This window comes from Mustela lutreola, chromosome 3 (genome assembly GCF_030435805.1).
Source record: "Mustela lutreola isolate mMusLut2 chromosome 3, mMusLut2.pri, whole genome shotgun sequence".
NCBI classification, from domain to species: Eukaryota; Metazoa; Chordata; class Mammalia; order Carnivora; family Mustelidae; genus Mustela; species Mustela lutreola.
The window spans coordinates 124,030,991-124,048,222 of NC_081292.1; the positions used below are offsets into that span (position 1 = coordinate 124,030,991).

The 17,232-nt window shown below is 34.7% G+C and overlaps 1 protein-coding gene across 1 annotated transcript in view; it reads left to right on the plus strand.

Annotated features, from left to right (window-relative positions):
- ARHGAP15 (Rho GTPase activating protein 15) overlaps positions 1 to 17,232 on the plus strand; it is a 604,723-nt gene that overhangs the window by 400,686 nt on the left and 186,805 nt on the right. The window contains exon 11 of the mRNA XM_059166761.1: positions 11,419 to 11,496. Within this exon, the coding sequence (XP_059022744.1) occupies positions 11,419 to 11,496 (78 nt within the window). The remainder of the gene's footprint in view (positions 1 to 11,418; positions 11,497 to 17,232) is intronic.

Here is a 17,232-nt window from a genome sequence, read left to right on the forward strand (position 1 = left end):
TTGCACAAAGTAAAAATAATGTTATTTTTAAGTTGCTACTCTTGTTAAATAAAAGTTGGCAAGCAGTCTTGGGGTCTGTATTGTGTCTGTGTACTTGTGTATGTGTGTGGCTTTTTTCTGTGCCGTAAGCCTCATTGATTTAAAAAAGTGAACAGCAATGAATTAGGTGGTAAACATATTCATACAATCATTTTCATTAATAATATGTTATAAATAATAGAAGAAAGGTTTTAAGTGTATAATTCTGTGCGACACAATTGAGATATTTTTTTCCTACATCTTCAGCAGTAAGTTAATTAGAATCACCTGCATTTCCTTGGGTGGACACCAAATGGATTGCAAACAAAAACAGATTAAAATAGCTGCTGGAGCTCATGGCATACAGATGACAAGATTCACAAAAAGGACAACGAGGCACTGAAAATGTTCGCTTTTCAAACAATTTTAGAGGAAATTTAGCTCTTGCAACTTCTCAGTAAAAGCTGCTTGTAAGTGTTTTGCTGAAAGACTAGAACAGCTTTGTTTCTGATCCCTTGATGAGTGAGAGAAATGTTTAAGAAAGATCACTTTACAGAGAGATTCAGGCTGAAATGCGATGACTGTGATTCAAGCCAAGCCAAAAATTACAGTTCAGAATGAAAGGGGAGGGACGTGGTTTGGGAATCCATTTTCCCACATTCCTGAATCTCAATCATCCCCGCCAATGTTTTAAAAAAAGTCCAATGGAAAACAATGAGGTCACTTTGTTTAGATGTTTAAAAAAAAAAAAAAAAAAGAGGTGGGGGATTGAAAAGAATGAGAGCAAATATATGAATTTTAAATTATCTATTTCAAGTATAATAGGATTAAAGACTAGATTTTATGTAACTCTGATGACTTCATCACCAAAGGAACCATTTTTCAGTGTTTTCTTCTTGTTTGTGTTGGTAAGCTTTTTAGTGCATGCCACTAACTTATGGAAAAGTTTGTAGCTAAAATTGTTGAAAGAAAAAGCATGCATGGGCATAGTCTACAAATCATTCCTTCCTAAGCTCCAAGCTTTCCTTAGGAATAGCATCTTCAGGAAGCTCATTTTCTTTCATTAAGCCTGCTCTACCTATCCCACAGTGGTGGTCACCCATGGCTCTTTAAAATTCACCTTAGGCTAATGCATTTGCTTGCAAACTACCAGATGATAATGGCTGACCAAATTAGTCTGTTCTTATTACTTCTATTTATTTTAAAGAAACACTCTGAACAAGTCACAATACCAAATTTACATCAGCACAATCACTGCAGAACAATAACAATGGAACTCAAACATAAAAGAAACTCAGAGTATGAGATGCAATGAACCAAACACAACCTTCCACTTCCATATCTTCCAGATACATGAAGTTTTTCCTCAAGATGAGAGCTCTCACTTAATCATAATCAGAATCATTGGCCAATATTTGTCTGTAAGACTAAGAAAAGAGAGAGAGAGAAAGTAAAGAAAAGAAAAAACATGTAAGAGAATTTATCAAAGACTATTTCCAGGTACTTGACTTTCCACTTTGCAGAATTCATTTCAGTTCTTTACCTTTTGTCCTGTCAAATCAAGGACATTGGGTTTCCTATTCACAGGCGGATTCAAGGTCTCTTAGAGATCCTTTTTACTTTGAGATACTTTGAGATACCTTGAGAATGAGTCTAACATCGATATAATTCTATAAACCATATTTGTATCTATATCCTACAGTCTTCATATTGTTAGGTCTCAAATTCATGGCTGGGTATAGACAGATATGGAAGGATCATCATTAAGACATGAGGAGCCACACATGGGATGCCATCCTTAGGCTCTCATTTCATTTTACTCAAGTCTTAAGGAGGGTATACAAATGACTTTCACCCATATCACACTGGTATGTTGTAACTTCTTTTCCTTTTGTTTTTATCCTTATTTGCCTATCAATTAGTAGTCTGTACATTTAAAAGCATGATTTTAAAGGTAATTGGCTCAGTGGTATGTCTAAATGGAATATGAGCTGAATGAAATGTATGGAGGTTATATGCAAAAATAAGCCCAATACATAAAAAGAATTGCAGTGAGTGGAAACCAGGAGCTAGCCCTCAGTACTGATGCGAGTTTTCACAGGACTTTTTGTGAACTGCTCTCACTTTTCTGGACTCTGATGGTATGGATAAGCATCTCCAATTCTGAAACAGTTAGTGAAATATACGATAAGAACTAAGGAGAAATGTAAGGAGAAAATTCTAAGAGTGACAAAGGACAGCGCACATTGAGGAGATTTGCATATTAAGGAGGATGGCTTTTGTGTCTCTGGTAACATTTAAAGAATTTGGTGTGATTCTCCTATACCTCTCAAAGTGTCCAATGTCCGACTTAAAGGAAACTAGACAGATGGGAAACTGATTCAATAAAGGGTTTTCCAATTCTTTTCTAACAGTGTAACTCTATACAAGAATAATAATAATAATATTTAATAATAGTAGGGGCACCTTGGTAGCTCAGTTGGTTGAGTGCCAGACTCTTGGTTTCTGCTCAGGTCATGGTCTCGGGTTGTGGGAGGTGGGGCTTTGAGCTCAGCTCCAGGTTGGCTTGAGAGTCTCTCTCTCCCTGTGCCCCTCACCCTGCTTGTGCTCTCTAAATACATACATACATATGCAAAATCTTCAAAAATAATAAGATGAATACTTAAAAGTTAAGAAAGTCAGCCATCTGCCACCCCCATCCACAAATACTAGTGCATAGATCTTTTCAAGATATAAATGGTACAATACAGGACCACCAAGAAACACAAGAAGTAATGCTCTTAACACGGGATATTTTGTCCTTCTCCTCTCCCAATTTTAGTTTATCTTCTCAGATGCTCAAATAGGACAAAACTGGTTAAGGTCAGGCCTAGGCAAATAGTAAATATGAATGAATGAATGATAAATACACATGTAACTCTTTTTGTCTAGCATCCTAAACAATATTATTTCCTATAACACCTTAAACAGATATGAGTTTCACGGGGGGTGGAGGAGGGAGACATGGGAGAGTAGAATTTGATAATGATCCTAACTACATAATTGTTCAATGACTAGTCCTTGAAGAAAAGCCAACATCTCTCCTTCTGCTCCAAAATTCTATGTTTGATAACATTTTGTCCGTAGTACCATATATTATTTACTCTGTGCTCTTTTAACTTTAAGACATTAATTTAAATCTGGAATTTAGTCCTTATCTAAAACACTAGCTATATAAACAATATGAAATAATGTCACATTTATCAACATCACAGGTCATAAACAGTTTTCTCAGAAATAAAAAAGCACCCTTCTCTTAGTGACCTCTTTTTTCACTCTACCATTTCTTAAAAAAATTTAGCAACAAATATGTATCTCTTTCATATCTTTAGAGGGCTAAAATTCTTCTTTTCCCTATGAGTCTACCACAAAATGTCTGCTAGATGAAAAACTCATTTAATTCAGACATAAGTCATTGAAAAAAGACTATTACCCAAATCAATCAAACAAATATAGTTAAGGAAAGCTAAAGATAATGTATAGAATTGTCAAATCACTATGTGGGGTACCTGAAACTAATACAACATTATATATCAACTATACTTCAATAATCAAAATTAAACTAATTGAAAGTAGATGTTTTGTCAGATTAAAAAGAAAAACTTACTGTGACAATTGTCTCTATAAGATTTTATAGCAGAGATAACAAGGAGGGTAGGAAAAAATATCAAAATGAGATGAAAATGTAAAAGAAAGGGCTCATGAAACAAATGGAAGAGAAAAAAATAAATCATAGTAATAAGGGAACCTGTGAGAAATCGTAAGTGATAATATAATAAATATGAAAAAGGACAGGAGTTGGAGAAATAAAAGAAAATGAGGGGTCTACTTATCCTAGGCCCCATAGTAATGTGTTTTCCCCACATTAGAATTAGAGACACATGAGTATTTCAAATGTTCCTAATGTAATCCCAGGTCATTTATATCCCATATGCCAACAGAGAAAATTATTACACAGCAGTTATTTTCACAATCAAATGAAACTTTAGTATTCAACTTTAAAAAGTCCATCTTTACAAAAAACAATGCAAAGCCCTATTCAAGCTGGCATACTGAAAAAAAAAGTCTGATACTTCTTCCTCAAAAAAAACCGATGAAATAATAGAAAAGATATGCTGAAAAAGAAAGAAAATAATAATGGTGCTGAAAACAGAAAAGGTGCCACCATCCAACCAGAAATAGAAATTCCAGGAAGACAGAAAGCAGATGGGATCAAACAAGTGGAGAAATTAGACCAGAAGAAACACCATTCCCAGACAGAGTAATTAGGCACAATTCTTTCCAGGGATGTTCTAGAGAATATCCAAACTTGGAGTTGAATAAAAAGAATAGAAATTGGCAAGAGGATAATAAATAAATAATTCAGTAAACATCAGACCTAATATCTGGGAGACCTGGGCCCCTCTCCCTGTATCCTCTACCAAGCAATCACCTGCAGCAGCTGCCGGAGCCTGAGAATAAGTTCTACAAGGACAGAGGAGAGATAAGAAAGAAAGAAGGCCATGGAGAATAAGGTAACTCAAGTCCTCTCTATATAATAGACACAGAGTTAGAGAGCTTTGCCCAGGAACAAAACGGCGCAAGTATTCCTTATCCAAAATAAGGTCCTCCCTCCCTTGATAGCTGAAGAACTACTAGCTTACTTCTACTCACCCCTTCGTTCTACAGGAAACCTTCATTCAGTCTGCCCATGTGAGATTGAAGCCAATGGAGGAGAAAAGAGATGTGAGCAAACAAAAAATACCCACAACCCACCATATATTGTAATTAATTTGCTCTTTCAATCTTAAGGGCAATCAGATATTGGAACAGCATTCATCTTAAAGTAGTTTTAGATGGAAAAGAAATAATAAAGGATCAATCAAGAAAACAATATAAAAAATTTTCTGACTGAAAGGGCCTAGATGTAGACACATCAGAGCAAAATTTTACTTGTACAAGTTTAAAGAGAAAAATCTTTAAAAAAAAAATCTTGAAAGGCAAAGCAATTGACCTACAAAGCATCAATGATCAATTTAATAAAAAACATAACAGCAGAGATACTAGAAGATAATGAAAGATTTTTTTTGAAGTTAGAAAAGTAAAAGTTTATAAATCTCCAAGTTTATGAAATCCAAGAGAAAGTAATAGTGGAACACAAATAGTTCCCTGTGACCTCAAGCTGCACTATCCAATTTGGTAGTCACAAAGTTACATTATTTAAAATTAAGTAAAACAAAAATTCAATTGTACTAAACACATTTCAAGCACTCAGTAGTCAGCCAAATGTGGTCAGTGGCAACTGGTTTGGACATGTAGATAAAACAGGTAGAGGGAATATTTCCATTGTCGCAGAAAGTTCTTTTGGGCACTGCTTAATTTGAGGAAAGGAAGGAACTTGCAAAAAAAGGGTACATATCAGGCCTTTTGGGAGAACAACTTTGTGAAGCAAAATTTTAGTGTTGAACCCAATTACTCTTCCTCCTCCTCCTCCTCCTCTTCTTCTTCTTCTTCTTCTTCTTCTTTTAGTGGTAGTTAATACCGAATTATAGGTAAGTCACAAAATATAAATAATAAAATAAAATAATCTAAACTCTGAGAACACAAGCAATAATGTAAAGGATAAATTTGGGACCATGAGGGAGAGAAGGGGAAGGAAGGGGAAATGCACTAAGTTTCTTATTTTTCTATAGCACAGTGGTAATTTGATCTAAGAAATAGAAATAGGCCAGTCCAGAGAGATTACATAAAAACTATGCACTAGACTCATTATCTTTTATAATAGGGAGTCAAGAAATACCACTCAAAGTTAAATTAATAAACAGAAATATGACACATTAACATAAAAGGAGTAACAACAAAAAGAAATAAAACTGAGTTGTTAGCAATAACTATCTTTGGATAGCAGAATGGGGTAGATATAATATTTTTGTATATTTTGTGTGCTTTAATTTTCAATTTTGCCTAAGAAGTATATTTGCCTCTATAGTGAAAAAAATCTACTCATGATGGCTATTATAAAATCATAAAGTTAATATGTAGAAAAATATTATTGTTTGACAATCAGAATTGTGTCAACTATTTCCTAAGCTAATCATTCTTGAATGATGGATATCTCACAAGAAGTTATTAATAGTCAAATAAAGCCGGTAAATAGATGCAGCATAAATACCAGCCATTGAGACAGAGCAAGAATTAAATTTAGAGTTTCAGATTATATCCTATTCTCTCAGTCATTGAATTTAAAGTGTGAGAACAAATAAGTTGGCGATAGAAGGTTGGAGATAATTTAGGGGCGGAGGAATAGGTCAGAAAGGCGCACTAACTTCCCCTCATGTTCAGCTCTGAACTTGAGTAGGACCTTCAAAAAGACTGAGAAAGAAATGTGCAGCTCTTTGGGTGCATACTGGGTGTTCCCATGCTCATCAGTTTTGGCCAGAGGGGAAAGCCAGAAGACCGAAGAATTGCGAGAATTACTCTTCTTGTGGTAGCTCTGGCCTCCCAGGAATTAGGAAGTGCCATAAATCTCAGGAGAGGGGCTGTTTGCATAAAATTCCCAGCCCACAATTCAGACTCCAGGGGTTCAGATGCATTTTGTTATGTTCCAGAAAAACAAGCGAGCTTTTGGGGCACACCTCTCAACCAGGCTCAAATTCTCCATCTTCGTGGTTTGCCCATCATTCAAGCTACCAAAAATGCTACCTAATACGCAGTTTGCAACTATTTTTAACAGGCTCATCTGCATTGTTAAAAACTGCCTGTATTTTGGCAGATAAGCCAGTCAACTCTCGAAACAGTGCTGGTCTCTTAGATTTCTTTTTGGAAAGTGTCTAAGATTTATAGTGGGAATTACTCATGACAGCTGCATTCTTTCCACTGGGTTTAGACCACCATTTGGTCTAATAACTCCTAATTGTGTGCCTATCCTACTCTAAGCTTCTTCAGAAGAAAAGGTGGTGGGTGGGGGGATAGAGTAGGGGAGAGAGACTTCTGTAAGTTTCCTATAGCAATACCCAGTGATTTCTGTCAATGGTAAACACTATTTTGAAACCTAAGAAGGTCAACTGATGATGAACAAATAAATGACCTTTCAGTGAACATGGATTTCTTCAGAGAATTTTTCATTACTGCCATTAATGCCAGTTTGATTGAAAAAAAAAAAAAAAACAAAGGAGAATGACAGTTTCAGTTTCACCATGTTCCCAAATTATTTTTAGCATAACAAGAAAAGTTCTTGTCAGCATCCAGTCATGGTATTTTCTTGAAAAAAGTACCTTTCAAAGTGATTTCTCTCCAAACTTCACCAAAGCACAACATGGGTACCTTGAAGACATTGCACATTTAAAAATCATACGAGGTCTAATTATATTTCCAAAATAAGTAGTTTCCAATCCAGCAAGGATAATGTGGTCATGAAAAGGATGTCCAAATCCACCAATTTACATTGGTTTGGCTTGGCATAACTTTCAAAGTTCTTGGAGCAAAGAGAGGATGGCACGTGAATCACTGCAATTTAGGTCATAATTCCTAGGACTTTGGGTTTGCCACTCTGTGAGGCATTCGGGGGAAAACTAATCAACTTCAAGACTGTACCTATATAATTTATCACTGCTAAGATTCCCTGATATGTTCCAGATTATTTTGCAAAATGTAATACCCTCCTTTTTAATATGTACTTTGTCATTTTCACTCTATTTATGTAATTTTAAAAGTATGATAGCAGGGGAGCATGAGCCGTTTGAAGCAGGAGCCACTAATGCCAGGGACGGTTATCCTTCACAAGATATATGGTGTTGATATCTCTGAATCTAAAGGGCTTGGAAGTTGTGTCAAGTTAGATTCAAATTGCATCTAATATGTTTTGCTTTACTCCCTCTTACTTTCTGGTTTCTATCTTAAGCCACAAAGCAGTTTCTCTGCTGTGACTCAGTTCTATAACCACAGTGGTGGCACTGGTCTGAGTTACACTCCCTGTCTCCATCCCCAGCCCTCCCTCCTTTTATCCCAGAAGAAAATTGGGTTATTAATTTAGGATGAGGCCGCTTTGTTTAAACAGTATAGTGTTTTCCAATTGCTCAAGCGTAATATATCCAGCCCATACTGGTCTTTCAAATGTTTTTGATTACCCAACTTAAAAAAAAAAAAGAAAGAAAGAAAGAAAGAAAGAAAAAAATCCTCTACTGAAATTTATGAAACACCAAGGGGGGGTTACTTCTCATGTAGTAACTTTAAATTTCTAGAAAAGGAAAAAAAATCTTGTGGACCCTGAGTAATTTCAGTAATTAAACTTCAGTTTACAGCTCTAGACAACCTATGCATTTCCAATAACATATAAAATAATTAGAAAAAAGTCCCAGGTTCAAAATAGAAGTGTGCTTGATTTTCTACCTTAAATAAAGAGCTGTGCAGATAAAGTAAAACTTAAGTAAGGTCCTTATTTGCAACAAAAATTCATCAACATCCAAGAAACATCATTTACTATTCACCTCTGATAAGGGTCTAACTAATTAGCAAAACAAAAATTGATCCTAAAAAGAATTATATAGTAAATTTTCTTGTTTATATTGTAATAGATTATAAGCAACATTCCACCTTGAATTGTTATTTTAAATTGGGCTACTTTAACCAATTCTATAAATAGCTTATGAAGATTTCTCACTTGGGGAATGTTGGTCTGCCTAGTGCATCAATGTTTCTATTTACTAAAATATTCTTTTTCTTAAATTCTTTCAAAGAAATTGATAACTCATGGGAAAATACCAGACCACTTTCAACTCGTGAAATTTTGTCTGTTTGTGGTGGCAAGCAAGATGACATTATCCACCAATTATGGTTTTGAATGACCTTTGTCTCATTCCAATTCCAAAATTATTACCAAACGCCCCAAACTTGCCACCAGAAAAATTTTTGTGCAGATAATAAGGAGAGCCACTGAAGGTAATTTTAAAGAATTCCCCAAAATATTTTTTCTAAGAGCTACATGTTCAAAAAAATTTAAATATAACCCCAAGAGGGAGTACTTTGAAAGGGACATAATTAGTTGAAAGCGTTAATATTTTTAAAATCTATTTATTTTAAATAGATTTTAAATAAATCTATTTATTTTAAATAGATTTTAAATAAATCTATTTATTTTAAATAAATTTTAAATAAATCTATTTTGTTTTAAATTAAATCTATTTTCTTTAAATAAAATAAAATAAAATTAAATTAAATCTATTTTATTTAAATAAAATCTATTTATTTTAAATTTTAAATTATTTAAAATTTTACAGGTTAAATCTACCTACTAAACACTAGCTAATGACAAAGCAAAGAAAGCAATGAGTAACAGATTATAAAGTTCTGGGTATATTTGTATAAACTGAAGACCAAAATAGTCACATACTAAAACTAGGAGTTAAATGTTAAAAAAATTTTAATTAGGGTTATTGTTATATTTCAGTTGTCAAGTGCACATTGTACTTACAAGCAAACACACTGGGGTAACTTCTGATTAATGGAGCTATTTTGTGCATTAAGAAGAAATAATATATGTGATTTTTATAAATGTGTCTTATACACACACACACTCTTAGGTGTCCAGCCCCATTGTAATTCCTCATAAATTCATAATTCTCATGAAGGGACAGAGAGAGTAGTTTATTGTTAGATTATTTTAGAACTACAAAACTTAAACCAATTAACATTTGCTAACAACTCTTCCCTTTTATTGATATTATTCCTAATTTCTCTATAGTTTTTCACATGGAAGGGTAAAAATCATGAAGATGAATAAGTGGGCAGAGAGATTTATAGCAGAGGGGAAATGCTTTGTATCATTCTATAATGATGGATATATGTCATTATGCTTTTATCCAAAACCATAGAATGTACAACACCAAGATGGACCATAATGCAACAATAAACATTGATTATGATGTATCAGTGTAGGCTCCTCAATTGTAAAAATGTATCACTCTAGCGGGTGGTGCTGATAATTGGGAAAGCTATGCATCTGTGAGGGACAGGGAGCATATGGGAAATCTCTGTACCTTCCCTTCAATTTTGCTATAAACTAAAAAATGCTCTTTAAAAGAGTATTAAAAAACAATGAATGATTGTTTTGACTTTTATCATCAGTGCCAATGTTGCAAGTTATGTTATTCCACCCTAAACTATTGATGAAATATTTTGCACGATGGCAGAAAGGTTCCTACTATAAAAAGAGATCATTTCATGTCAGTTAAGAGCTTTACAAAGCCCTTATTCCATTATATTATGGCAATAATTTCTACCGTCTTATTTAACACTTATGACTGAGAATTACAATGTTTAATCATGGTTCTATGCCATTTCCCAAGAGAAACAGCTAAAATAGTTGGGTGGTAGCCTCATCCCCGGGCTCTCTGAGGGCCTGGAAACATCAAGAAACATACACTCTTGACATTAAAATTATGTTATTCACATACTTTAAGAACAATAACAGTGTTTCAGTAAGTGTTTCTCTTTCTATTTTCCTGTTTCCTCATTTTTCGATAATTTGGTCATGGAAATAACTAGATGCTATAAATAAATGTGTGGAAAACAAATGTTGAGTATCCAAATCCACTGCCAGGATATGTTATTCTGAATTATAGATGACTAGTTTTAAAATACTCTGAAACTAATTTCAGCATTTTGTCAAAGGTTTTTTTCCTTTATTATCCCTCCATAATAGAGTACCCCCATTACCTGTAATATCCCAGAGATTATTAAACTAGTTACATACAACTGGAATAGAATTTTCTTCTGTAATTTAAAAGAGTTTGACCAATGCATGTTATGCTATAGGATTATAAGAAAAAGGGAAGGGAACTGAATGCGATGGGATGGCACAGGATAGGACAGAGTAGAATGCAATAGAATAGAATAGAATAGAATAGAATAGAATAGAATAGAATAGAATAGAATAGAATAAGAAAGGAAGGTGGGGAGGGAAGGAGGAAAAAAGGAAGGAAGATTCTATAAATCACTTGGGTTATTTTCTGTCCAGGAAGGGGCAATCATATATATCTGAAGGTTCTTCTCCTACCTACCACCAGTTTAATTCCTGTGTTTTCCTTAGGACTGAATCTTAACTATATGAGTAACATAACTATAGTGTAAAATCCAATGCTATCTATTACTCTTCTATGATTCAACTAGATTCAAATTTGTTGATGATTGGCTGTGACTGAACTTTATTATTAATTTGTTGAATTTGAATTATTGAAGATTGCTTGGTTTAGAGAAATTTGTCTTCTCTGTGAGGAAGGGATATTTGGTGTTGATTTACTACTACCTTCCTTCCCACATTTTTTTTTTCTTTTACCATCTCAGTTCTTTTATGAGCAAATATAAAACATGCCCTTTTATTTTCAGGTCTAGATGTTGATGGAATATACCGAGTTAGTGGCAATCTGGCAACAATACAGAAGTTAAGATTTATTGTCAACCAAGGTAAGTGATTTCTTCTCTTCATTTTTTTCCAGTAGTTTCATCTCTACCAATATTTCAGACTTTGTGTTGTTTGTATTATGAATCTATAATGATTAAAGTTTTGAAAGGAGCAAGAGAAATTTGAAGAAATGAAACAATTATCACCAGAGAAATAAGAGATAGCCAGTTTACTTGGAGATTAATAGACCAGAGAGAAAAACCAACTAAGAGTTTATGTGAAATAAATAATTAGTGGAATATGACAAACTGAAAATGAAAAAAGACTAACAAGAGGGTAAAAGAAAGAAAAATTGCCTAGCTTTGAAAAATTGTTCCTGGCATATAATAGACACTGACTGTATGTGGATAAATAATTGAATAAATGAATGATGAAAGCATAAAGGTCAAAATCATAGATGTTAGAAAAATATGTAATAGGTGAGTAAGAGAATTAAAAATTAGGAAATGCGTATATCATCAAAGAATTACAAATTAAAACAATAATGCAATACTACTAACCATCTGTTAGGATAGCCTAAAGCTAAGCCACCAGCAGCACCAAATGTTGACAAGGGGGTGGAGCAACAGGGATTTACATTCACTGCTGGCTGAAATACAGAATGGTATGGGAACTTTGAAAGATAGTTTGGTAGGTTCATGTGAAAACATATTCATATCATACTATCCAGCAGTTGTGCACCTTGATATTGACCCAAATGATTTCAGAATTCGTGTTCACACAAAAACCTGTGCACCAATATTTCCAGCAGCTTTATACATAATTGATAATACTTGAAAGTCACAAAGATGTCCATCAATAGATAAATGGGTAAACAAACTGTAGCACATACATATAATGGAATATTATTCGGTGATAAAAAGAAATGAGCTATCAAGTCACCAAAAGACTTGGAGGACCCTTAAAAGCATATTGCTAAGTGAAAGAAGGCAGCTTGAAAAGGTTTTGTATGGCATTATTCCAATTCTATGACAATCTGGAAAAGGGAAAACTATGGAGACAATAAAAGATCAGTGGTAGCAAAGGATCTGGGGGGAGATGGGAATGAAACAATGAGCACAGGAAATTTTTAGGGCCGGGTAGCTATTCTGTTTGATATTATAATGGTGGATAAATGTCAGTATCCATTTGTCAAATCTATGTAATATACAACACTGAGAGTGAAACTTAAACTATGAGCTTTAGTTAATGATAATGTATCAATATTGCTTCATCAATTGTAACAAATGTACTGCACTAATAAAAAATGCTAAAAATAGGGGAATTGTGTGTTGAGGTACAGGGTAGTGGTGGTGTATGGGAACTCTATCTTTTCCATTCAGTTTTCCTGTAAACCTGAAACTTCTCTTTAAAAAACGAAGAATTTTAAAAAATAAAAACAAAAAATAAGAAATGTTCTAGAAGCAGGCTAAAACATCTTAAGTTGGTTACGTTTAGAAGCCTGATTGAAATAGCTGTCTCTGCAAAAAAATCTCTGTACATCTTAAAAGGTAGGACTGGGATCATCTTTGTCACCTCCCCCATTAACCAAGAGTAGCCCTCGGGTGTGCATAAAGGGAGGTTTTAATTAATATTTGTTGAATAATGTGTGTGTGTTGCAAATAAGAGAAATATTAATACTGAGAAGCATTAAATCCTCCAACAGTTTAATTTGAGTTGAACCACTCTTTTAAATGTTGACTGCAATACTTCTGGCCAGTGGACACATGATTTTTATTTCTGAGAATCTTTATAAGTGCGAATCTCCTTAGCTCTGTTTGCTCACTAATATGAACCTTTATGTTTCACAATTAACTCTCCTTCCAAGGCAAAAAGAGGAACAAAAACAAACAAAATAACAACAAAACAAAACAAAACACCCCAGAACTCAGCTTTACCTCATTTATTCATATTGGCCCCTTTTGGACTGAACCAGAATGCCCCCTCTATGAGGAAAAATTGGATAAAATAGGCCCAGCCTCATTTTCGTTCCTGCTTATAACCAGCTAAAATCGTTCTTTTAATATATTTCATACTGAAGCCATATCCTGATTGGGATTCTAGACAGCTGGGCAACACATTTCTTCTACAAAGAAGAAATCTCAAAACAGAAGCCATGCTAGAAACAAACACTAGTTGCATTTCCTGCCTTTAAAAAAAAAAAAAATTATGCTCAGCAGTTTGAAAAGGAAAAAAAAAAATCTGCAATGAAAATATGAAATCTGTCCATCTCCTCTTTTGCAATCCAGACTTCCCCATCCTGTGAGGCTGTGTAACTGCTCATGTTTCCACGAGAGTTGACAATGTAAAGCTGGACAGAGGCCTGAGTTGGTATCTGGTAGCACAGAATTGTCAGTAAACTGTCTCCCTGGTTTATAGCACTGTCACAATGCAGCATGCTCAACACAAATTATGCTACATTAGGACCTTTGATACTGGTGATCTCGTCCAAGTTGTGTTGTGGAGTTTTTTGAATTAGATGATAAAAGAATGCCTACACCAGCCTGTCTCAAATTTTGCTAATCAGATTATCCTTTGAATGAAATCTCTGGAGTGGACCCATAATTTTTGGTGCTAACACCATACCTTCCCCTCCATCTGCACACTGGTCTTGAACAACAGAGCTGACTTAGAAGAGAATCAGTGCTGGATACAAAGAGGCTGACTGTGTAAATTGTAGCCTCCCCTTCGTGCATGTGCCTGTGTGTGTGCAATGAAAAAAAGGTGGCAGTGAGTGATAGATAATTCCATGAAAAGCATAAAGCGATATGTGAAATGCAATACATTCTTTTGTTTGTTTGTTTTCAAAGATGGAACATACATGATTTTGGCACACTCCCTTTGTATTAACACCTTTTGTCTTCCTCATGTTCACATTCCACAATGTATCCTTTTTAGTGTGTTCTAAATATACATTTTAAAAATGAACAAGTCCTACCCACCATTAGGCTAGACAAATGAAAACTGATTTGGGGGATTTTCAAGAACAGTTCAATTGCAATTTATGTATTTCACTAACTTTCTTGAATGCTATAATCATCAGCAATTCTAAATACACCAGTTGAATGATTCAATTTGTTTTGGTTTTCTGTTTGACTCACTAAATCAGTAGGAATTGGATACCCTCATTATACTTCCAGATCAGATGACATACAAGTTAAATTCAAAGTGATCACTTTTGAAAAGCATGTTCTAATTATAACTAGTAACGATGATAATAATAATTATTATTATTGTAAAAGTAGCTAACATATTTTCATAACTTACTATGTGCCAGGCACTATACTAAGTGGTTTACTTATATCATTTAATTTAGTGCTATCTACCTTCCCATAGAATAGGCACTATCATTGTTCCCATTTTAAAGGTGAGGAAACTGAGGTTCAGAGATGTTAAATAATATCCTGAGGTCATATTTCAAGTAAGTGAAAAAGGACCAGATCATCATCCTTCTGACTCAGAGCATTTGCTGAAAGCCACTATTGCCATTGGGCATTTCCCATTCCTTAATTGTTGATTACCTTCTTACAAAAGTGAGTATGTCTTTCATGCTATACACACTTGGTATTCACTCTATGTCTACGCAGGCTTTCCACTGTTTGTAAGTGACAGGTACTGCCATAGCAGTTGAACTAAAACAGGTCAAGAAAGAAAAATGTGGAGGAAAATGCCAAACATCCCAGTTATGAAGAAGTCTGGCATTGCCATTCTCTGTAGGGCTTTATGTATCTGTGTTTCGATCAAGAAACTACTTTCATAAAATATCCTATTGCAGCCTTCAGCAGTCATTGAGAGCTCTTGATTTCCTGGGCCATCAGTGCATGAATAAGCAGTGCTCTCCCTTGTTTACTGTATTTGGTGACAGCTTTCAGTGACATTTTGCTGATGCAACTTTTCCACTCTATGAGGGCATCCCCCAAAGAAAACTGGTCCTTGACCTTAGATGTCAACCTGTCAACAGCCTATGACACTGTGTTGATTCTTCGGAATGATCTGTGACCTGATGGTTTTCTTGCTTGGGGGTCCTTCTGCAAATGACCGACTTCAGCAGTGAGATGCTGCCTAACTGTCTTGAGAACTTTTGACAGTGGGTCTTGGAAATCCCATTAGGTTGAGTTCCCCTCCTTCTGATATCAACATTCTGGTTTCAGCTGCCCATCTAGGCTTGTTGCCCAAACTCCAAATTCAGTTCAGACTCTCTTTGGTACTGCTTAGATGTTCTCTTTCACCCTTTAAAAAAGGGATAAGAAAGACTGGCATCCTTTTTGGAAAATATCTTTGAAGCTTCCCAAGCCCGTGAGCCAGTGGGAGAACTATGAAGCACTGGGGCAAGAACTGAGTGGGAATTTTCCAGACTGGTGTTTCTTAGTACACAGTAACAAATATTCCCTCTAACCATTTCTCTGAACTGGAGGAAGTTACTTCCCACCAGGATTTTAGACATATTTTCCATATAAAGGAAAAAAAATTAAAGGAAGAATCTTAGGCACTCCCTCCTTCACTTTTTCACACCCGGAGGAACAAAATATATAAATGCTGTAATCTACGTGGCCAAGAATCTTAATTGGGTATGTGGGTGTGTGGGCGTGTGTATGTGTGTGTGTGTGTGTGCATATGATTTTGCGTGTGTGTTGTTTTAAATGGGAGAGGGGTTTTTTTCCCATTAATTTACAGTCTTGCACTTTGCGTATCTTTATTCACCCAGATCTTATTGGCATAATAATCCAAATTAAACATTGGCTTAAAGAGATGAATTTGCTTATTTTGAACATGCTAAGAATAAGCTCCATTGAAAATAAACTATTAGAGAAACAATTTCATTTTACCAACTATATCTAAACTACTTTTATATAGATTTGTGCCACAATGCCAAGCAAAGCATTAATGTTAGAGCTACCCTCATGCTTTTCATATTATTTGCAGCATCAAAAATTGAATAAAAGAGGAAGGAGAGAAAGAACGTGAGCAACTGGCAGTTCTGTTCTTATAAAATAGCCCTTGTATCAAGTTCATTCACTTTTCTATTAAGTGCATATAGTGCACTTAATATAGTGCGCTAAATATTATAGTGCCTTCTTATTATTTTTAAAACAAGGTATTTTCTTAAGCCTATTTCACTCTGACTGCCAACCACAGCGACAACAAAACAAACTGTTATTTGCTTTACGTCATCCCGCAGGGCGGTTTTTTGGTAAGTCGCATCATGGATATTGCACCTTTTTGGTTTCCATGTGACAAGATTATTTTTTAACAATGATTTATTTTTCCCATTAAAGCCAAAAAGATCACTTGATCATAAAAGGGCCAGACTCTAACATCATTCAGGGTTTTGTAAACTTCCGTAGACCTCATTTTTCAGCTACATTGAGTCAAGGAGCTCAAAGACTATTGATGGCAAAGCTTCTATTGCTTTCTAGCTGCTTAAGAAAATGTATTGTCATTTGTAAATAATGCTGAAGGAAAGCCAAAACAACAAGCTCTTCCCATTCATTCACATTTTTATAGTCTTTAGTTTTTACACAATATTCCTTTTTTAAAAGATTTTATTTTTAAGCAATTTCTATACCCAGTGTGAGGCTCAAACTCACGACCCCTAGATCAAGAGTCACATGCTCTACTGACTAAGACAGCCAAGATCCCCAGGTTTTACACAATATTCTATTAACAACTTTATGAATACTTCTAGTATCTAAAATGCACAAATTCTGGCCACTTATTTTAAAGCAAAATTATATCATACATTTATGGTGAGTTATACT